This window comes from Chiloscyllium plagiosum, unplaced genomic scaffold, assembly GCF_037043375.1.
Source record: "Chiloscyllium plagiosum isolate Xiang-an unplaced genomic scaffold, Cpla_swu_hap1 HiC_scaffold_2, whole genome shotgun sequence".
Lineage (NCBI taxonomy): Eukaryota > Metazoa > Chordata > Chondrichthyes > Orectolobiformes > Hemiscylliidae > Chiloscyllium > Chiloscyllium plagiosum.
In genome coordinates this window covers 103,072,091-103,095,074 of record NW_028270140.1, presented here as the reverse complement: position 1 = coordinate 103,095,074, position 22,984 = coordinate 103,072,091, and the positions used below count along the sequence as shown (strand labels likewise).

Genomic DNA, 22,984 nt, shown 5'->3' with positions numbered 1-22,984 from the left:
CTAGGTATTAAAATCAGATGATGGAAATCAAAAATTCATATTTACCACTGTCATAATAGGCACGCAAGTACTTTTCATACAACTTAACGAAGCTTATTAATTTTATTTTACTTTGTAAGACTTATGGTAATATTATTTTCTCATTTTCAGACTAAGCAGAAAGCTGCGCAAAGAATAATCTGTCATCTACTTAGTCAGAAAGATACAGGATCTTATCTCAAGCAGATTGCTAATTGCCAGTCAGTAGGCTTTCTCCCAGAATTACAAATCCAGAGCAGAAAGTTCTGCCAATCTGGAACTGCTATCGAATCAGAAATCGGCACATGAGCAACCTGGCAGCACCATGATAAAGGTCATGTACGGAACAGCAACCTCCAGAAACGCAGATGGAGGAAGTGCTTATTAAAGTAGATGTTGACTGGGGAGAGAGCAACACACCAGGATCAGTGTAAGTAGGAAGAGTGGTCCTCCGACACCATTCTCCTAACTTAAGTTCAATCTTTCAATCGTGCACAAAATAGTGCAAATAGATTGAGGTATACCCGTAACCCACCCCAAACTGACAACTTGCCCTGACAATCCATTTCCAGTCAGATAGACTGGCTCTTTCTCATCCTCCTTGGAACTGAAGCCATTGTGGTTCTGATAGAATGACTGGTTGGTAATTGGCTATGTAAGTGTCTTAATTGTGGTGGATCAGGAGAAGATCAGCGATAGGCTTTCCCACAGAACTTAACTACTGAGCTGATGGGAAACCAATCTAATTGGCCTTCTTTGTCATGTTCTCCATTGCTTCTTAGGAGTGGAAAAGTACACTTTTAATCTCTTGCTTTGTCAGCTTGCATTCCACTGTTCTTTACAGTTGTGCTTTCCTGTCTGCTTCTCTCCATACTGTTCAAAATATATGGTGAGTTTTAAAACAAATCTCTGTCCTATTCTCAACAACTGCCTATAACCAAATTATTTAATTACTACTCCTCCTTTAAAAAAAAATTAAGGTGCATTTTCCCCTTCCCTCTGTTTATGAGTTGTTTCTTCATAAGGACCTAGAACAAAGAACAGTACAACAGAGGAATGGACCCTTTGGCCCATATGTTGTGCCGAACATGATGCCAAATGAAACTAATCCCTTCTGCCTGCCCTTGGTCCATATTCTCCATTGTTGCATATTCATGAGCTTATCTAAAAGTCCCTTAAATGTTCTTAAAGTATCTGCCTTTACCACCACCACCTCTGGCAGTATGTTCCCGACTCATACCACTCTGTGTGAACACTTGCCCCTCACATCTCCTTTGAATTTTCTCCTGCTTACCTTAAGTGCATACCCTCTAGTATTAGACATTTCAACTATCTATGCATCTCATAATTTTACAAATTTCTATCAAGTCTCCCTTCACCCTCTGCTGCTCAAGAGAAAACAATCCAAAATTTTTCTAGCCTCTCCTTATAACTCCTACCCTCTAGTCCAGCATCCTGGTAAACATCTTCTGCACCTTCTCCAAAGCCTCCAAATCCTTCCTGTAATATGGCAACCGGCATTGAACATAATACTCTAAGTGTAGCCTAATCAAACTCTTATAAAGCTGCAATATAACATTCTGACTCTTGTACTCAATTCCCTGACCATGGGCTTTCTTTACACCCTATTTACTTGCTGTGGCCACTTTCAGGGAGCTATGGACTTGAACCCTTCTGTATGTCAATGCTGTTCAGAGTCCTGCAATTAACTGTAAACCTTTCCTTCACATTTGATCTACCAAGGTGCAGCACCTCACACTTGTCCGGGCTAAACTTCATCTGCCATTTCTCCACCCATATCTGCAAGTGATTTATATACTGCTGTATCCTTTGACAACCTTCTTCACTATCCACAACTCCAGTTATCTTTGTATTGTCCGCAAACTTACTAACCCACCCATTTATATTTTCATCCAAGTCATTTATATATATCACAAACAGCAGAGGTCCCAGTATGTATCCCTTCGGAACACCACTAGTCATGGACCTTTTGCCTGAAAACACCTTTCTATCAGCAGGGGGAAGTGACGAAGACCGGAGGGGCAGCCGGGTAGGTTTTTTTTCCCTTGTAAAGCGCGCAGGAGAAGAACCCGAGGCACTACAGAGGTAGTGCCTCCCACCCGCCCTCCTCCTCTAACCTAAATAATAAGACCCGTTGTGGTAAGTAGGTAAGTGCTGCATTTTGCTTGTTGTATTCTTTAGACCCAGTTTTTTTTTATAAAAGGTTACTTTCAGAGGGATGGCAGTGAAGGCAGTGCAATGTTCCTCTTGCAACATGTTTGAGGTGAGGGATGCCATGGACGTCCCTGCTGATTACACTTGCAGGAAGTGCACCCATCTCCAGCTCCTCCAAGACCGTGTTAGGGAACTGGAGCTGGAGTTGGATGAACTTAGGATCATTCGGGAGGCAGAGGGGGTCATAGATCGGAGCTTTAGGGAAGTAGTAACTCCAAAGGTGGCAGATAGATGGGTGACAGTGAGGGGGACTGGGAGGAAGCAGCCAGTGCAGGGACCCCCTGCGGCCGTTCCCCTCAAGAACAAGTATACCGTTTTGGATACTTGTGGGGGGGACGACTTACCAGGGGTAAGTAACGGGGCTCAGGCCTCTGGCACGGAGCCTGTCCCCGTTACTCAGAAGGGAAGGGTGGAGAAGAGCAGAGCAATAGTAATTGGGGACTCAATAGTTCGGGGCACAGATAGGCGGTTTTGTGGGAACGAGAGAGACTCACTTTTGGTATGTTGCCTCCCAGGTGCAAGGGTACGTGATATCTCTGATCGTGTTTTCCGGGTCCTTAAGGGGGAGGGGGAGCAGCCCGAAGTCGTGGTCCACATTGGCACCAATGACATAGGTAGGAGGAGCGCTGAGGATGTTAGGCAGGCTTTCAGGGAGCTAGGTTGGAAGCTCAAAGTTAGAACGAACAGAGTTGTTGTCTCGGGTTTGTTACCCGTGCCACGTGATAGAGAGTCGAGGAATAGGGAGAGAGAACAGTTAAATGCGTGGCTACAGGGATGGTGCAGGAGGGAGGGATTCCGGTATTTGGATAACTGGGGTTCTTTCTGGGGAAGATGGGACCTCTATAAACAGGATGGTCTGCACCTGAACCTGAGGGGCATCAGTATCCTTGGTGAGAGGTTTGCTAGTGCTCTTGGGGGTAGTTTAAACTAACTCTGCAGGGGCATGGGAACCCAGACTGTAGCTTTAGGGTGCAGGACCTGGAGTGTAGGGAGGTTAGGAACATGGCATCAATTTCAAAGGAGGGTGCCTGTAAACAGGAAAGTGGCTTGAAGTGTGTATACTTCAATGCAAGAAGTATACGAAATAAGGTAGGTGAACTTGCAGCATGGGTTGGTACCTGGGACTTCGATGTTGTGGCCATTACGGAGACATGGGTAGAACAGGGACAGGATTGGCTGTTGCAGGTTCCAGGGTTTAAATGTTTTAGTAGGGTCAGAGGTGGGGGTAAAAGAGGGGGAGGTGTGGCATTGCTTGTCAAAGATAGTATTACAGCGGTGGAAAGGACGATGGATGAAGACTCGCCATCTGAGGTAGTTTGGGCTGAGGTTAGGAATAGGAAAGGTGAGCTCACCCTGTTAGGAGTTTTTTACAGGCCTCCTAATAGTCCTAGAGATGTAGAAGAAAGGATTGCGAGGATGATTCAAGAGAAGAGTGAAAGTAATAGGGTGATTGTTATGGGGGACTTTAACTTTCCTGATATTGATTGGGAAAGCTATAGCTCAAGTTCGTTAGATGGGTCAGTGTTTGTCCAATGTGTGCAAGAGGGTTTCCTGACACAATATGTAGATAGGCCAACAAGAGGTGAGGCCATACTGGATTTGGTTCTGGGTAATGAACCAGGCCAGGTGTTAGAATTAGAGGTAGGTGAGCACTTTGGGGACAGTGACCACAATTCGGTGACTTTTACTCTAGTGATAGAGAGGGATAAGTGTGCACTACAGGGCAAGAGTTATAGCTGGGGGCAGGGAAATTATGATGCGGTGAGGCATGACTTAGGATGTGTGGCTTGGAAAAGTAAGCTTCAAGGCAAGGGCGTAATTGATATGTGGAGCTTGTTCAAGGAGCAACTATTGAGTGTCCTTGATAAGTATGTACCCGTCAGGCAGGGAGGAAAGGGTCGTGTGAGGGAGCCATGGTTTAATAAGGAATTGGAATCCCTTGTTAAAGGGAAGAGGGCGGCCTATGTAACGATGAGGCGTGAAGGTTCAATTGGGGCGATTGAGAGTTATAAGGTAGCCAGGAAGGACCTGAAGAGAGAGCTAAGAGCAGCAAGGAGGGGACATGAAAGGTCCTTAATTGGTAGGATTAGGGAAAACCCTAAGGCTTTCTATAGGTATGTCAGGAATAAAAGAATGACTAGGATAGGAATAGGTCCAGTCAAGGATAGTAGTGGGAAGTTGCATGTGGAAGCTGAAGAGATTGGGGAGACACTGAATGAATACTTTTCGTCAGTATTCAATCAGGAACAGGACATTGTTGTCAATGTGAGTACTGAGTCACAATTAAGTAGAATGGATGGCTTTGAGGTATGTAGAGAAGAGGTGTTGGAAATTCTGGAAAGGGTGAAAATAGATAAGTCCCCTGGGCCTGATGGCATTTATCCTAGGATTCTCTGGAAAGCAAGGGAGGAGATTGCAGAGCCATTGGCCTTGATTTTTATGTCCTCGTTGTCTACAGGAGTAGTGCCAGAAGATTGGAGGCTAGCAAATGTGGTTCCCTTGTTCAAGAAGGGGAGTAGGGATAACCCTAGTAACTATCGGCCGATGAGTCTCACTTCTGTTGTGGGCAAAATCTTAGAGAGAATTGTAAGGGATAGGATTTATGAACATCTGGATAGGAATAATGTGATCAAGGATAGTCAGCATGGTTTTGTGAAGGGCAGGTCGTGCCTCACAAACCTTATTGAATTCTTTGAGAAGGTGACTAAGGAGGTGGACGAGGGGAAAGCGGTAGATGTGGTGTATATGGATTTTAGTAAGGCGTTTGATAAGGTTCCCCATGGTAGACTACTGCAAAAAATACGGAGGTATGGCATTGAGGGTGAGTTGGATGTTTGGATTAGGGGTTGGCTGGCTGGAAGAAGACAGAGGGTAGTAGTTGATGGCAAAGGTTCATCTTGGAGTGCCGTTACTAGCGGTGTTCCGCAAGGATCTGTTTTGGGACCATTGCTGTTTATCATTTTTATAAATGACCTGGAGGAGGGGTTAGAAGGTTGGGTGAGCAAGTTTGCGGATGATACGAAAGTCGGAGGAGTTGTAGACAGTGAGGAAGGATATGGCAGGTTACAGCGGGATATAGATAAGCTGCAGAACTGGGCAGAAAGGTGGCAAATGGAGTTCAATGTAGCTAAGTGTGAGGTGATTCACTTTGGTAAGAGTAATAAAAAAATGGGGTACTGGGCTAATGGTCGGATACTTGGTAGTGTGGATGAGCAGAGGGATCTTGGTGTCCATGTACACAGATCTTTGAAAGTTGCCACCCAGGTAAATAGTGCGGTGAAGAAGGCATATGGCGTACTGGCTTTTATTGGTAGAGGAATTGAGTTCCGGAGTACTGAGGTCATGTTGCAGTTGTATAAGACTTTGGTGCGACCGCATCTGGAGTATTGTGTGCAGTTTTGGTCGCCATATTATAGGAAGGATGTGGAGGCACTGGAACGGGTGCAGAGGAGGTTTACCAGGATGTTGCCTGGTATGGTAGAAAGATCGTATGAGGAAAGGCTGAGGCACTTGGGGTTGTTTTCATTGGAGAAAAGAAGGTTTAGGGGTGACTTGATAGAGGTGTACAAGATGATTAGGTGTTTAGATAGGGTCGACAGTGAGAATCTTTTTCCATGTATGGAGTCAGCTATTACAAGGGGGCATAGCTTTAAATTAAGGGGGGGTAGGTATAGGACAGATGTTAGGGGTAGGTTCTTTACTCAGCGAGTCGTGGATTCATGGAATGCCCTGCCAGTAGCAGTGGTGGACTCTCCCTCATTATGGGCATTTAAGCGGGCATTGGATAGGCATATGGAGGATAGTGGGCTAGTGTAGGTTAGGTGGGCTTGGATCGGCGCAACATCGAGGGCCGAAGGGCCTGTACTGCGCTGTATTCTTCTATGTTCTATCACTATCCTCGATTTTCTATGAGCAAGCCAATTCTGAATCCATGTAGTCAAGTCACCATGGATCCCATGCATTTTCTAGATGATCCTACCAGGAGGGACCTTGTTGAAAACCTTACTAAACTCCATGTGAACAACATCCTTTGCTTTACCCTCACCGATCATATTCGTCGCCTCCTTGAAAAGTTCAATCAAGTTAGTAAGACATGATCTGCCCCGCACAAAGTCATGCTGACTGTCCCTAATTAGGCCAAGCTTTTCCAAATGTGTGTAAATCCTATCCCAACATAGTTGTGAAATAAAACCAGAAGAAGAGGAATCTTACAGAAGCCTCAGTGACATTGGCTATGATGATGATATTTGTGACAGAATCGTGTGGGAAGTCTCAAGAGGCATAACTTGACACCAGGATCAACTTGCTAATCTTTTAACTAAGTTCTGGGTGTCAAGGCAAGATTCTTGTGAGGCAATGGCAAGTAACGTGTTAAGGGTGTTTAATATTTGTTAACTCCCTTATTAACTGCACATATCACTTCATTAATATGCACCTTGCTACCTTACAAAATACAGCCAGCAGACTACATACCGAGAATTGATATGGAAATTAGAGCGGGTACACAATTTCATTTTGCTGTTGGATGAGAAGAGGCTTCATGTTGCTCAGCACAAAACAGCATCCCATGGCATAGTCCATGGGCACCAGCCATCCACATCTCTCATCTACAGGCATTAGCACCTGGTATGCCAACCTCTGCAATTCATTTGCAAGATGTGTAGAAAGCATAGAGCTGCGCTATTAACTGTGCCAGCAATAAGCATTGAAAGGCTATTGCCAGGAAATTTTCCATGCACAAGTAAGCATCTGGGTCATGGATTGGTCAAGCTGCATTTTTGCTCTCTTAGTACTTGCTTACCTGCATACTCAAAACATCTATGCCTTGTCATGTTAAGCCTGTTAGTGCATTAGCTAAAGAGCCATGTTGGAACATGAGTGGGAATAATCCAGTCAAGTAGAGGTAGCTGAACTGCTACTATCAGTAATGGGCACAATATGCATCCAGGCTTGGCTACTCAGACCGGTTATGGTCAGGGGATACAGCCAACTATAGTCTGCACAGTGGGCAATGCTCAGTGCTGGAAGGCCATCAAGAGAAGTTGGGGAATTGTATAATGTCAGTTGGCCAGCTGCAGAAACAGCAGCCAAAGATCTGATTAATCCTGTCTTGGGGCTGTTTGGTTGGTCATGGTGTGGCATCCATGCTTTGAGTGTTGAAGAGGGTTCAAGATGTGGCCTGTAGGAGTAATAGGTGTCACTGCCAAAATGGGGTGAGATAGTCAAGACTGGTGAAGGAAGTCTGAGGCTGCATTAATAAGGGTCAAAAATAGTGATGTGGGGATACTCAAGATTTATGGAGGACATGCGCAACAGCATCAGAGAGCATGGTGGGCTGTGGGAGGGGATATTATTAAAATGTGACCACTACTCTGGGAACATTCAATGTGATGACTGCCAATTTTGGGGGCAGCAGGGATAGGTGGAGATTGGCCGATGGCTGTGAAGTAGGGCTGTGTATTTGATATATTGTCACATGTATCTTGTTACAAAATACCATGAAAAGTGTTGTAAATTGTATACATCACAGGAAAAATTAACCAAAGCATCGAATATAAAGGCAGAAAAATGAAAAAATATAGCAAGTGTGCAACTTTACAGTCCTTCTTGTTAAGTGCTCTCTTATGGGCTATGGATCATGGGCCTGGTGACGAGGCATGAGTCTCCTTCGCTGTGCCGCTGGAACAAACATCGCCATTCTTTGGCGCCATCTCGCCTCCACCAATGCCTTCCCACTATGAGTCCTCTATGAACCTGTGGAGATACTGTGAAGTAAAAGGCTGCATGGAGGCATTGGGTGGGCTGGGGGCAGGGTACCTGGTAAACAGGCAGAGCCCAGCACTGATGATGTCCACAGCAAAGCTGAGTTCCACGTCTTCACTTGCTGTTCGCCAGTTGCTAAATGCCACTGGAAAATGACTGGGACAATACTCATGATATGCAGAGTCAACGCTTGTTTGATCTGTGACAATGAAGATGAGGATGCATCAACTATGCATTTTTCAACTTCCAACAACAGTAAATTTCAATAATTTCTTCGCCCCATTTGTATGAACCTTAACCGCATGCGAGTGAATGCGGTTAAGGTTCAAATGCAGGCAAAAGCCATCCATGATTTATGGAACTTCCAAAGGTGCTGTAGCAGGAAGAGGACTTTGCTTCATCATGTAAGTAATGCAATGGATGCCAGCAAAAAGCCGAATGACTGGGGTGGGAGGGGAGTCAGAGTGTAGCAGACATTCACTTTTCAATGTAATGTATTAGTAAATCAGCTGGCATGACACCTTCATTAAGTTGGCGCACATACTGTGATAAGGGCTGTGGTGAAATGGATAATGCGTTTGCTGAAATGTGATCCCTCTTCTTGGAGCAGTCTAGTGGGGCCCTCTCGCATAGTCTGGAGAGAATGCGTTGCATTCTGCGATCTGCACAATAGGAATGAGAAACAAGGTTATTTTAAGAAGGCTAAGGGACTAGGAAAATGCGAGCAGTCATCTGAGGAAGAGGATGAGAATAATGGGGAAGAGGAAGTTTTCATCTTTGATGACAGAGTTCATCTAAGGACGTGATTGAAGCCCAGTTCTAGTAGATGAGAACTGGCTGCAGCAAGCTATCGTGAAATGTTAAACAGTCATTGATTATGATGCCATTATGGGAGTGAACTGTGGCATCTACACTGGCAGAAGAGTAGCAGTGAGTTTGAGAGGTTATTCAGAGAGAAAGTAGCTAAGAATAGGTAAACTGTGTGAAAACAAAAACACAAATTGCCAGAAATACACAGCCAGGTCTGCCAGAATTTGTGAAGAGAAAACCGAGTTAATGTTTTGAGTCTAGAGACTCTTCTTCAAACTGTGTGGCTTGGTGGTTAAATAGTGATTAGGGTGAGACAATGGGGTTGTATGTATGTATATATGTCAACCATATTGGCTATGTGTGCTGTAAGTAATGTGGCTTTGTGGCTGTTATGCTAGTATATTGCCAGTGATGAGCACTGCCAGATTGCCAAAGCTTGTCTCAGCACACAGCAGCCTTGCAAAGATGGCATGGGTGAGAGGGATCCCATGCTTTTGATGGATCTCTGTTTAGCGATGATTTGGTCTGGAAACAGAACTTCATAAGAGGGAGCTAGAATCAGATGAGAAAAATGCCTTTAGAGATTTGGGTTGGTGGCAAGTGCTGTAAGATATAGTGAAAAATTTCATCAGGTGTCACAACAAAACTGATGAAACTGCCACTCTATGACTTAGCTAAAAAAAAAAGTAATATTCAGTCTAAGGTTTATTCCAAACACTTCTCAGTCTGGGGGAAATCTTGCATTACGGAAACTCTTACAAATAGGAGATATAGAATTGGAACAGACAAGAGACTATTAAATTAGTAATGACTGAAATACAAAATGGCACAGGGATACTAGTTTATCAATCTCCTCGTGTTTTAAGGTGGAGTCAGAAAGTACCAAATTGGAGTTAACATTCTGGAATTTGTTTGTGGGGGTGGAATGACTGACTAGCCAGTATTTGAGGAGTTGCAGGCAATCTTTTTTTTTAATTGCTTTGTTTTCAATAGCATTTAGGGGAGTGTTTTGCTGAAATAGGACTTCAATTTTGAAAAAAAATAGCTTTCTACTTACAGAATGCATAAATACAAGCTGTTTACTGCTCATTACAGACTAGAGGTTCTTCATTTTTAGCTCAGAATTAGGGGTATTGATTGTGTCAGTAGATGTGATATAGACCAGTGCTGACCTGCTATGTCCCTGCTTTTTCAAAATTGTCAAAAAGACAATTGAGTTCTATACTGTGGCCAAGCCTCCTGGTGGAGGTGGGAGGAAATGGTTACCATCAAGTCAAAAGTTTGCATTGAGGATATGGCCAATTTCATAAGCTAATTGGAAAGTGATTAAGACATCTTATAATTGTAATTTGCAATTCTGTTGCATTTCTTTCTAAGAGAAAATGATCTGTCTAACAACTTATTGCAACAGCTTAGTATTCCAGTTCCATCAGGATGTATGTGAGGGATTGATTGCCTGACATTGACTTTTCAGAAACTTCTAGAAGATTACTGCTCAGTCCAGTCACAGGATTATAAAAGACATCTTTGTGCGGCTGGTTAATATGATTATAAAATAGTTATTAAATAAATTGACAGTTGGCTTCTATTCCTTTAATAACAGTGCTAAGAAAATCTAGTTGCCTTGGAATTATGTTGGTCTGAAGCAGTCTTTCATTAGGACCTAGAATGACTCTAAAATTAGTACATTTAAAAAAAAAATTGTGTCTGAATGACCAGAAGACAAGTAACTATGGAGAACACCTCCTTAAGACAAATTGCTTGGCTTGATGGGGTGATAGGTTATGATACTTCCATGTGTTTTTGTCTTTGCATCAATTCACCATCTCTTAGAATAGAAAATACTGGGCGTGCTCTGAAAGAAAAGTTAAAACCACTATGTAAAGTAAAACATAAATAATGCATGCAACAAAATTCACTCATGAAATTATTGATTATTTTATGTCTGTCATAATAGTGGACACTGGACATATGTTAATAAAGAGCACAGTTTTATCATTTCCCTGCGTTAACTGAGCGAATCATAAATAATTGCTGAATCCCAACACAAGTCTGTAGAACAATGCTGCACATAGTTGAATACTGCTCAGTGAGACGAAACACTTGACAAGTTTTGTCAGCTATTTCGAATTAGAAAACCCCTCATCATAAAATAACTGAAATTCCTAGTTCTAGACATTTGGGAATGTAACTTAAGTTCTATGGAGATACAATGGGAAGTAACTGATCGTCCACAGATTGCTTTAAACTAGAAACAATGGGCTCAACTTTACCAGAAATCTGTTGCGTTAATTTTGGCAAGTTTCATGGAGGGGTTCTTTTCAAGAGACTTGGTGTGATTTCTCACATTACCTTCACAACTCGCTTCTTTACCTACAGTGCCCTGTTCAATGTACTTTCCCATTTGTCACAGGGAGTACCAGGAATCTTTCAGGATTCCTGGTGCTGGCACAACTTTTAAAGCAAAGCCATGTACCTGGTCAAGTGCTTTCAGACTGGAGATGCCCTGTGCAAAGAGAACATTACAGCACAGGAACAGGCACTTCGACTCCCCAAGCCTGCGCTGATCCATATCCTCTATCTAAAATCTATTTTCTAAGGATCAGTATACCTTTGCTCCCTGCCCATTCATGTAGCTGTATAGATCGTGTCTTAAATGACATGATCAGTCCTGCTGAAAATTTGTTGCTGGAAAAGCGCAGCAGGTCAGGCAGCATCAAAGGAACAGGAGAATCGACGTTTCGGGCATAAGCCCTTCTTCAGTCCTGCCCCTTCCACCTCCGCTGGCAGCACATTCCAGGCACCCACCACCCTTTGCATGAAGAACTTTCCACGTATATCCCCCCAAAACATTTCCCCTCTCACTTTGAACTCATGACCCCTAGAAATTGAGTCCTTCACTCTGGGAAAAAGTTTCTTGTTATCCATGTTAGGTAAGGGGTAAATGTAGGGGTATGGGTGGGTTTCGCTTCGGCGGGTCGGTGTGGACTTGTTGGGCCGAAGGGCCTGTTTCTACACTGTAATCTAATCTAAATCTAAATCTAAATCCTGTCTACACCTCTCACCATTTTGTAGGCCTCAATCTGGTTCCCCCCTCAATCTCCTTCTTTCCAATGAAAATACTCCTAATCTACTCAACCTCTCCTCATTTTGCTAGCAGCCTTCATACCAGGCAACATTCTAGCAAACCTCCTCTGCAGTTCATGTCAATTGCCCCAGGCATAATGGACAGAGGGAAATTGGCACCCCACTTTGCAAACAGTAACTGGGAGGTCCTGTGGTTGGGATGGTGCGGAGAAGAACCCATTTTCTTCTCTCAGAACCAGCTGAAAAGACCACACCACCAGATGCTGTCAGCCTGATTTGAACCTGCTACCTGAGTCACTGCTATTTACACAGTCCAGAGGAGTGCCCAGCAATATCACAAGAAGGTAAATTACTTTCTGTGCTTCTCAAGGTTAAGTGCCACCGTCTTCTCTCTACTACATCACATTCATCTACTGTATACAATTCCTATCAAGGCTCAAAGGTTGCTACTTTCACCATCACATACAACATCTTCCCTCACTTCTTCTCACCTGCCCATCCAATCCCCATACACCACTAACCTTGCATGCCCTCTGAGTTGTCCACTCATTCATACGTTATACCTCATCATCTATCTCCCCTCCTTCATCAGCACTAATTGTGCCAACCACTTTTATTTCACTCAATTCCTCCTTTCATCTCATTCTGGGAGAAAATTGCCCAGAACAGGCTAGTAAGGGCCAAGATAGATAGTGGAATGGCAGTGGAATGGCAGCATCCAAGGAACAGGAGAATCGACGTTTCGGGCATAAGCCCTTCTTCAGGCCGAAACGGCGATTCTCCTGTTCCTTGGATGCTGCCTGACCTGGTGCGCTTTTCCAGCAACACATTTTCAGCTCTGATCTCCAGCATCTGCAGCCCTCACTTTCTCCTAGATAGTGGAATGGCCAACATTCAACTCCTCACCTACTATGAGGAGAGATTCCTGACTCAAAAGGTTAACTGACCGTGACTAAACCCCTGGACTGATATCAGAGGTTGCCCTTAACTTTCTGTGCCTGACTGCAGGGTGGCTTACTTGACTTGACTGAGGAGTACTCTTTTTAAACATGCAGATGTAGCCATTTGGTTGAAGGACATTCAGTGTCTTTGCAGCATAATCTGTGTGCACATGCTGCAAGCGTAAGACTGATGTACAACAGTGCCACATGCATTTATACATTGCACATGCCCAACCCCTTGAATGATGACTGCTGACAACCATAAAAAAAAGCTGCCTGGCTTTGTTTTGGTGCTAAAAAGCAAGTCAAATTGCCAGTATTGTGAACATTTAAGCACTGATTAAAGGGCACAGTCCAAAATGACAAAAGAAGACATGGCAAGGGTGCAATGAACATGCAAGTAGGCAAAGTATGTAAGCACGAAGAGAGCAAGCAAGAAGCTAGGAGATGCACGTTGGTCATGTCTATGAGACTGCTGCCTGTCCCCGCATACAAAGTGTAAATGGTAACAGCAGTTCAATGATAGATGCTGACAAATTCCGAAGTGCAGCACAGAAGTGAAGAATTGTATTTAAGAATATCAGAGATCTGCAGAATCACAGAATTGTTATAATGCAAAAGGAGGCCAATGGGTCCAATGTGTCTGCCCCATGTTATTATCAGGTGCTTATCTCCTGCTTTTCCCCCATATCTCTGCATGCAATTTCTGTCCAAATAATCATCCAATGCCTTCTCGAATGCCTCAGTTGAACCTGTCTCCACCAATTTACTGACAATTCATACCTTAACTAGTTGTGTGAAAGTTTTTTTTCTTTTATCACCCTTTCCACATTTGCACATCATTTTGAATCAATTTATAATTTTCTTATTTTACAAGCAGGAACAACTTCTCCCTATCTATCCAATTGGCCTATGAAAATTTCCATCAAATCTCCTCTGAGCCTTCCTCTTTCCAAGGAGGACAGCCCCAAATTCTTCAATCTTTCCTTATAAAGGAAGTTTCTCATTCCTGGTACCATTTTATTAACTGTTCTCTCCACCTGCCCTGCCTGATTCAATGATCTGTGGATATATGCACCCACATCCTTCAGTTCCTCCACCCCCTTTAGAACCACACCCCTTAATTTGTATTGTAATGTCCTTCCGATCAAAGTGCATGACTTCATATGTTTCTGGACTGAACCCCCTCTGCCACCTATCCATCCACTCCACCAACTCCAATGACCTTTTAGGGTTCTATACTGTCCTCCTCACAGTTTACAATTCTTCCAAGTTTAATGTCATCTGCTATGAAGGTATGGTGAGGCGAGTCTGCATCGGATTCAAAACTCCATGACTCCTGGCTGCTCTGGCTTTCTTCTCAGGAATTGTTTCACCTTGTGTCCATCTGTTGGATGGCAGAATGGAAAATTACATTTAAGTAAGCCCAGAGAAACTAATAATGAGGTATTAATGTGTGCAAATAGGCTTCTCACTGCTCACTAGCAAGATTCTTGAGTTGTTATTAAATTGGACATTTTGATCTCTACTTTGAGAAGCTCGAAGCTGCTGATCTCATAATTCTTTCAACTGTCTCCCCTACCCCTCTGCCCACTATTCAGGCACTAGGAAGAGTCCAGCTAATGGAAGAAAAATTAGACAATTACTCCTGATTGTTTCCCACTCCTGAAGGTGAATTTCTAATGCTTTTTTAAAAAGAAATTAAGATTTCTAATGTGATTTTTTTTTCCCCCACCAGGTTGATTCATAGGCAGAGGGGTTTTAAAAGAGATCTGGGCCTGAATCTTCTGAGTAGTGGAAATGATGAGCAGGGCACACTCGAAGATTCTCCCAACAAGATGCATTTCCTCAGATATCTTCCAATCTTCACTGTTAAAGAAATATGCAACAGAGCACCTGCTCGGGAAATTTATCAGTGCTAAAGGTGGAACATCCATCCTGTTGTGTCACTTATCATATTAAAGGTCCAGTCTTTGAATATTAATACACAGGTCTGCAAGTCAGAGCCCTGTGAAAGTCCTGACTTCAATTCTTCAATTGTACATCTGTTCTCCAATGATCCAGAGATCAAAACGTTTTGCCTATGGTAAATTAATTACATTTAATATATATTCGAATCAGTGGGAAAGTTACAAATCATTTCAGAATGCATTAAAAACTCAGATGTCAGGTTTTACAGAATGCATCCATCAAGACTTCATTGACAGTTTCTTCCCAATCATTAATTATCCACCAACAAGAAGGAAAAGGAGAGTAAATCACACACCGTTCTTTCTTGGGAGAATGTTGCTTTACTTTAATTTAGGTAGAGACATTGGAACCCTCTAAGAGCACTGTGGAACACATGAACACTAGCAGAACTTTGAGAAGAAGGTCCGTCATCATCTTTTCAAGTGCAAACAGAGATGGAGAATAAATGTCAGTTTGCGTAGTGAAAATAATGTTTCGCTGACTGTGAAAATATAAAGGATCAAACTAGGCTTCCTAGTCCTTATGGCTCAAAACCACAAAAGGTTATGCCGTTCTAACTGAATCAGTGGAAAAAATCTTAATTATACCTTTACTATGATTTGAAACACCTAAAGACATAAGAAAGAATTTCTATAAAGACAGCAACTGTTTAATGCTCTGAAGCAGCCTACTGTTGCTATGTCCAAAACAAATAATCCATGAAAAATGATTAAGATGTTATGAATTCTAATGTAAGGAAACTTAATCACATTTCATGTTAGTGTTAAGTTAAACATTCTGCTAAGATTTGAGTCATTTTTCCTTCAATTAAACATTTGATTGTCAACCATAAATTTCAAACATTCCTTCTTTTGTATGCAGACCTCATTTACATTTGATTGAAGTATTTCACAATTACAAAACATCGCTGAATTAAGATAATAAATACACTTTTCATTAGCTAAATGATCGATAACCTGAGGTCACAGATTTAACATGACTGCAGAAGAAACAGAGGCGAATGAGGAACACAATTTTTAAGGACAAAGTGCTAGGACTTGGCATTTTGCTGGACAGGGTAGTGGATATAGGTTTAGTACTAACTTTCAAAAGAAATTTTGATAAATACTTTTTAAATTGCAAACGTATCTGAGAGCAGGGGAGAAGGTCTAATTGGATTGCACTTCAAAAGAGAAAGAAACTCCCACCATTTTTTCCAGGGCAATTAGTGATGGGCAGTAAGTGTTGGTCTAGCCAACAATGCCTACATCCCATGAACAAATAAAACAAAAGAGCTGGCACAAATATAGCAGGCTGAACTGCCTCCTTCTGTATTGCACTATACTATGACCTTATTTGGTGAGCTGTTAGAGGTGAGAACATTGGTGCATTCAAATGATAACTCGATGCCTTTATGACATTCAAAGAAAGATTTTTTTTTAATAGAATCATTGAATTATACAGCACAGAAAGATGTTATTTGACCCATTGTGCCTGAGCCACAATTTTTGAAAGAGCTACTGATTAGTTTCACTTGCTGTTTCTTCCCAAAAGCCCTGCAAACTGTTGCCTTATTAAGCAGAGATCCAATTTCCTTTAAAAAAAAACTAGTAAGCTTGCTTCTATTCTTTCAGGCAATATAGCTCAGCCAAAAAAAATCTCAATTGACTCAATACTTTCTTTGCCTCCCTGAGTTCTTGCATTTATATTTCACTTATGGTCAGATATGTGAACTAACAATATGCATGTATCAAAAATGTTAATATGCACATTATGATTTATCAAATTAGTCATGGCAATGATGATAATTAAACATCATTTAAAAGACTATAGTTTTCTAAACTATTACCTGATTTTGAGGAAATTGAAATTGAGGTAACAAAATCAGCTGAGGATTTATTTTACTTTAAAAGGCTGATTCAAAAAGTATATAGATTAAAAAAACAAAGAGCTGCTTTATTAAAGCAGTAAGTACCAATTAAACAGCCTGTTATATTGCCTACTGTTCACAGATATTTAATTTTCTGAAAAATCTAGTTCTTTGATTTCTTATTGGTATATCTTATATCACAATTCTTCAGTGAAGGTGAAGTCTTCTTGAAATGAAGATCCCTGCCATCTACCTGGAGACCATTTTAATTCACTCACTAGCTAAATTCTCAGAGGGGCTGGTGTATATGGTAACACAGAAGCCAATATCCCAGCTATCAGTTTTCATACAACCCAGCCAGACCTTTACATTACTGCTGCCCTGCATTTATTGTTTTCTCATTGCATCTGTCAGCATTTCCTGACAGCGTATTATAGAGCGCATGGCTGCAGAATCGGTATCAATCAGTGCAAGATCATGCAGATATAAGTAACAGAATGTTGATAATGGGTCCTAAATCAAATCATCATGACTTACGCATAAGTTTCTTAAAAGGTACTGACCCCTTGGGATCTCCCAGGTACTTTGCACTAGTTGTCAGCCATAGTCATTCAAACATACAGAAAGTAACTGAAGTGTTCATTTTAAATCTCTTTTCACCTCAGTTAAATAAAACTAAGGCATCTAGCATCAACATACTGCTGATCTGGTTCTTGTCTAGCTTTTGTATCTACATAATTGCTCTATGTGTCCATCATCATTGGCAGATGTATAAAGTGCCTATCTCTGTAGCTTCCCAGCTTGTTTCTCTTCACTGCAGGCTTGCAGAGAGGGAGCACAGAAGTGTCATTTAATGAATAGTGCTATTCTTTGTCTGACAGCTTCATATCTGTTAGGTGTAAGAGGCCCTAGACTTTCCTCTGATAATGCCTTTGACAGCTTGCTAAATTCCCTCCCCACACACCCACTATGTATTGCACTGTAAGAGGTTTCGTCTACCCTAAATAACTGCCCTCTCTTAGCCCCCTTCAGCTGCTGTTCTTACATTAATTGACCAAATCAAATTGAATTCATCTTTGATGTATCTGGATGTTTTGCCGACACTGCTGGATGTGGCTTCAACTATGGACAGAATGCTCAGACAAATAGGCCTGTTGCCATGGAAACAGGTGATAACGGGATATTATGAAAAACATTTTTTTTTAGTTTAGGATTTAGACTATAAAATTCTCAGTTGATATACTTCAGTTCTAAATGTGTCAGATTCAATGAAGAATGCAATTAAGCATTTGCCAGTACTTTACATTATTAATCAGGCTATTTTTTAAACTTCACAATTACTCAAGACCATTTGCTGAGGCAACATATGCATGTATGCAGAATACCTAGGTTATAACTTATCCATTAGGCTTTATTTAATACATATAATAAAAAATGCCATTAATGTTTTATGAAAAAGTACAAATTTCTACCAGTTAACATTTCTATTCGGCAAAAATAATTTGTAAGAATTAATTGCAAAAGAACAATATTAAGTTACATCTGTGATAACCTTTCTTCCTTACGGCCACAGCTCATGCAGTTTTTAGCTTCTTGTTGGTTACAAGGTATTATACAATTATAAAGTATTCATAAGTGCACTTCTGCCATTTATAAGAATGTTGTTTTCATTAATAGAGTTATAGTATACTTATGACCAAATATTTCAATGAATTCTAATCAAAATTTTACATTAAAAGAAAACACAATTTACAACTCAGATTAATCTGAATTGGTTATTTCGAATTCACTTGAGTATGATTGGATGTTTCTGCTATTTCTGGCCTGTCACCTTGATGCAGAGAGTTAACACTCCTGGATGAAGAATACCATACTAACATTAATGCGCATCCAGATGTTAGTCTTCTTACATGTACAGGGTAGTGATTTTGAGTGGAATTAATAAAGAACAATTTGTAATAAAGCTTTTTGTTTATCCAGTATCCTTTATGGAACACAAGCCATATATTTTGAAATACATGATTGCTTGAAAACACGGGAAAGGAGTCATACAAATGAGATACTAATTTCTTGCTGGAAACAGTTGATAGGTAACAAAATCAAAAACAGAAATTGCTGGAAAAACTCAGTAGTCTGGCAGCATCTGTTGAGAGAAATCAGAGTTAATGTTGTGGGTCCAGTGACACTTCCTCAGAACTGATGGTAGCTAAGAAAATGTTTTTTATGTCTTTTGGTTTGTTTCTACTACTACTTCTTGGGATTTCAGGACCACTGACCTATGTTATACCTCCCTCATTATCCTGAAGTGGAAGTCAGCCTGCTAATTCAACTAACATTTTCTACTATTTCCCAAAACGAAAAACAAAAGTGTTGAGGTGTGAAACAAACAATATCCCTGACAGTATTAAGTCAACCATGTAGTGCAGCACTGAAATCATGTGCATGTCAGACTTCATTCTGATAAATTGTCATCATTATGTGAAACATTAACTAATTTTCTCTCCACAGCTGCTGCCTGACCTGCAGAATATTTCCAGCATTTTGCTTTTATTTCAGACTTAGTTAAGATGATCAGTGAATTGGTTGCACTTATGCAACAGTTCATTAGGTATCAGGAACCACAAATTAACAGTTTGAATTCAATTTTACCATTTTCCATGGTGGGATTTGAACTCAGCATTTGGGTTGCTACTCCAGTATAATAATTATTATCTAAAATGATTTGGCAGTCTAAAATGAACAGGATGTTCAACCTTATGTAGGGGCAGGTCAGCAGGTGGCTGCAAAACTTCATGCTGCCAGCACTGTTTTGCCACAGGCCATTTCTTTGAATGCAAGATGAGCACAAGGATATCTACCCATCTACACGCAATGGACAGCCAATTAAGGAGTTAAACGACCTCATAAGGCTGATTGTCAGACACCAGTGGAAATTATACAGTCAACCTTTGAGCAATACTGAGGCACCATCTCAAACAATGTGCACAGTTTTAGTCTCTTTTTTTAAGGAATGATGCATTGGAGGCAGTTTACTGATACGTGCAATGATTGAATTCTCTTATGAGAATAGTTTGGACATGCTGGGTTTGTTTCCATTGGAGTTTAGATGAATGAGGAGTGACTTGATTGAAGTCTATAAGATCCTGAATGGTCTTGACAATGTGGACATAGGAAGGATATTTCCTCCTGTGGATGAGTCCAGAACGAGAAGATACTGTTTTAAGATTAGAGATAATTTTTTTAAGGTAGATAGTAAGGAGAATTTATTTTCTTTCAGTGCGTTGCGTGACTTTTTGGAGCTATTAAACATTTTTAAAACAGAGGGAGATAAATTCTTGTTAAGCAAGGACATAAAAGATTATCAGGGGTGGTTGTGAATGTGGAATTCAAAACATAAACAGTTAAAACATGATCTTATTGAATGGTGGAGTAATTTCAAGGGGCTGAATGATCTACTTCTGCTCCTATTTTGTATATCCATGAGTTTGTTCATATTTTACTTTTAAAGGGCATGGTTTTAAGATCAAACCTCTATTTCCAACCAATATAAGTGGCAAATTGCAACAAAGCAAGAGTACTTTGCCCTCTATTTATTGCTTACAATGGTCATTTCTTTTACCTTAATAACAGGTTTATTTAAATTGGCATTTACTTGACTCTAGAAAAAATAGATGTAATGGATAAGGAAGTGTGCATAATTGATGATGTACCATGAATTAGTTACAAACCTGAAGCTGAAACATCTGGAGTTATGAGTTTTAGTTAATAATAACTCAATATCAAAACAAATTCTTAAAGCTTAACAAATGAATGAAATTTTAAAATGAATACAAACTAAAATAAATTGCCAAGCCTGGTGATACATGCGCAAGGTTGTTGTAATGATTTACTTTTGAAACAGTTCTGATCACTCCCTTTTAGAAATATATGTAATTACCTGGAAAGATAAAGTGCAAGTTTGAAGCTGTAAACAAGATTTCTTAAAAAGCTGAAAAATAAATTCCTTATATAATTTATCATTGTTAATAAAGGATAACTATTTTAATCATCCTATTAAGATACAGCTCTGGTCAGGCAATGGATAGATATTTGAATGAACGTGTTTAGTGATGTTATGCCACACTTCTAGAATGTGGGGGATCTGAACCTGAGTCTTGCAGCTCAGAGGTCGGGACACAATCACTGTGCCATAACAGCCAAACAGATGAAAAATATATTTATTATTGTTCTATGAACAACTGTAATTACCCAATCAAGCCACTTGAGAATCCGATTAGTGTATTCCTGCCTCTGCATGCATTTTATTAGCAGGAAGAGCACACTCCACATGTAGATATACTGCCAGGAAAACATCAGTGACCTCAGAACTACTTTTTTAGAGCATAAAACCATAAGAAATAGGAAGAGGAGTAGGCCATTCGATCCCTCAAGCTGGTCCGCCATTCAACAGGCTGGTCTGACATTCCTCACCTTTCCCCGTACACTTTGATTCTTATATTGATCAAAAATCAAGCTCTCTCAGCCTTAAATGTACACAAGGACTCAGCCTCCAGAGCTCTCTCTGTTAAGGTCTTTGGTCCCTGTAGATGTTCCCGTCAGCCCAGGGTAACAAGGACCTCGCACACTTCATCACCACTACCTGCCCTCAGTAATGCCCATACTTCACTGGGGCATGTCTGACTGTATCTTGTACACTCACACCCTATTCAGCTTACTTTGAGAGTGCATCTCCATCAATGTGTCCTCTTCCTTTAGTTGCAACCCCAGAGGTAGTGCTGCTGAATTGCTATCTCTCTGATTTAGTTGGTTGCTAGTTGGGCCTAATTACCCAGATGGCAGCCCCTTATTTGGCTGCCATTAATAACATAGTCCCGGTTCTGCCATAACAGGGTTGTCCATGTTCAATGAAAGGAGGGGCATGTCATCATTGCACAGAATTGACATATTCACAGAGATGGTTTCTGTCAATTTCTTGCAATTGTTGCAATATTCTGCTCAAAAGATCAGATCAAGATCAGGACACGGTAGACAACATGATCACAGTGGATAACTGAGAAGCCTCATTTTAACTCCATCTTTCCTGAAAGCAATAAAGGGGAGTCTTTACCAAGGAAATGTTTCAAGAAAGCATTCTGAATTATAGGCGTTTTATTTAACAAAATAACTTAATTATTAGGTATACGCTTCATAATTTATTTCACTATCATGGGCAATAAGTAGCACAACCCATGATATCTTCAAATTAGATTTGTCACAGCTATATTCCCAATCTGAACAACCATATATCTGACAATTTTTAATAATGAAGTCTGAAGGATTTGATGTTCAGGCAAGGTATGGAGATAATGTTCTTGTTTTACACAAATAATGAGAACTTGAGCTGTTGCTATTATTCTGAACTCAAAAGTTTGAAAACTGCTGGTCTTGGACACTCCTCAAATATTCAAAGAGAATAGATAGTAGAAATGTGTAAACTGGGGTTCAAGTTACTTTTTGAATACTTATATTGCAGATAAGCATCAGGTCCTGTCTGTACCACCGACCAGAGAATCAGCTAAAACTGAAATTAAACTGTAAACGTGAGGTGCATATTCGAAGCAACCTTGCACTACGTGTAATGATATCCGGAAGATTTTGAAAGAGACATTGAATGGAGAGCTGGGTCATGTTATACATTGATGCCACTTCATTCAAGAAAAGCAAAATTCTATGCAAGCATATCTTAATGCATGCCTGTAGCAATAAATACCATTGTCTTGCAGCCAGTGAAACCTAAAAAGTTTTTAAATACCTGACAGAAAAGTTGCTTTTTCAATATTCAAACATTAAAAACAGTTGAGCATATCACATAAGTGTTGTTATACATTAACTTTTAAGTTTAAAATGCTGTATACCTGTCACAATTAGGATGTTGCGAAAAAAATTCACCATTAATTTGTCACCAAATTTAAGGAAACTGGGGATGTTTTCAGAAAGTTCATTTTGCATCCATGTTAAATTATAATTGAATTGAAATTGTTTTGCATCTTCCATTTCAATGAAAGGAAAATAAGATATTTCATCAATCTATCATATTTTGATGGATGTCTGAAGACTTCTGACCATTTGCTGCACCATAACTCCCTATTATGCTGCGTGAATGTTAATGACATGAATGCCACAGCTGTATGGCAACCACATTGATATGTGTACAAATAATGCATTTTTAATCTACACTGGTGAATTACAAGTTTTGTGTTAAAGTATTACTACCTCCTCAGCAAAGCCAGGGAACATCAATTTGTTCATTAATAGACATGAATATTTAGGT

General features: G+C 40.6%; 1 protein-coding gene across 6 annotated transcripts in view; it reads right to left on the bottom strand.

Annotated features, from left to right (window-relative positions):
* Window positions 1-22,984, bottom strand: part of kiaa0825 (KIAA0825 ortholog) — a 423,025-nt gene that overhangs the window by 119,466 nt on the left and 280,575 nt on the right. Inside the window, exon 21 of one of the 6 annotated variants that reach the window (XM_087999246.1) lies at window positions 8,411-8,678. The exons of 3 other annotated variants lie outside the window; for them this stretch is intronic. In XM_087999246.1, the coding sequence (XP_087855372.1) occupies window positions 8,543-8,678 (136 nt within the window). In that variant the 3' untranslated portion in view covers window positions 8,411-8,542. Of the gene's footprint in view, window positions 1-8,410; window positions 8,679-22,984 lie in introns of those variants that run through there. 2 more of the 6 variants (XM_087999242.1, XM_087999251.1) reach the window with 2 other exon arrangements.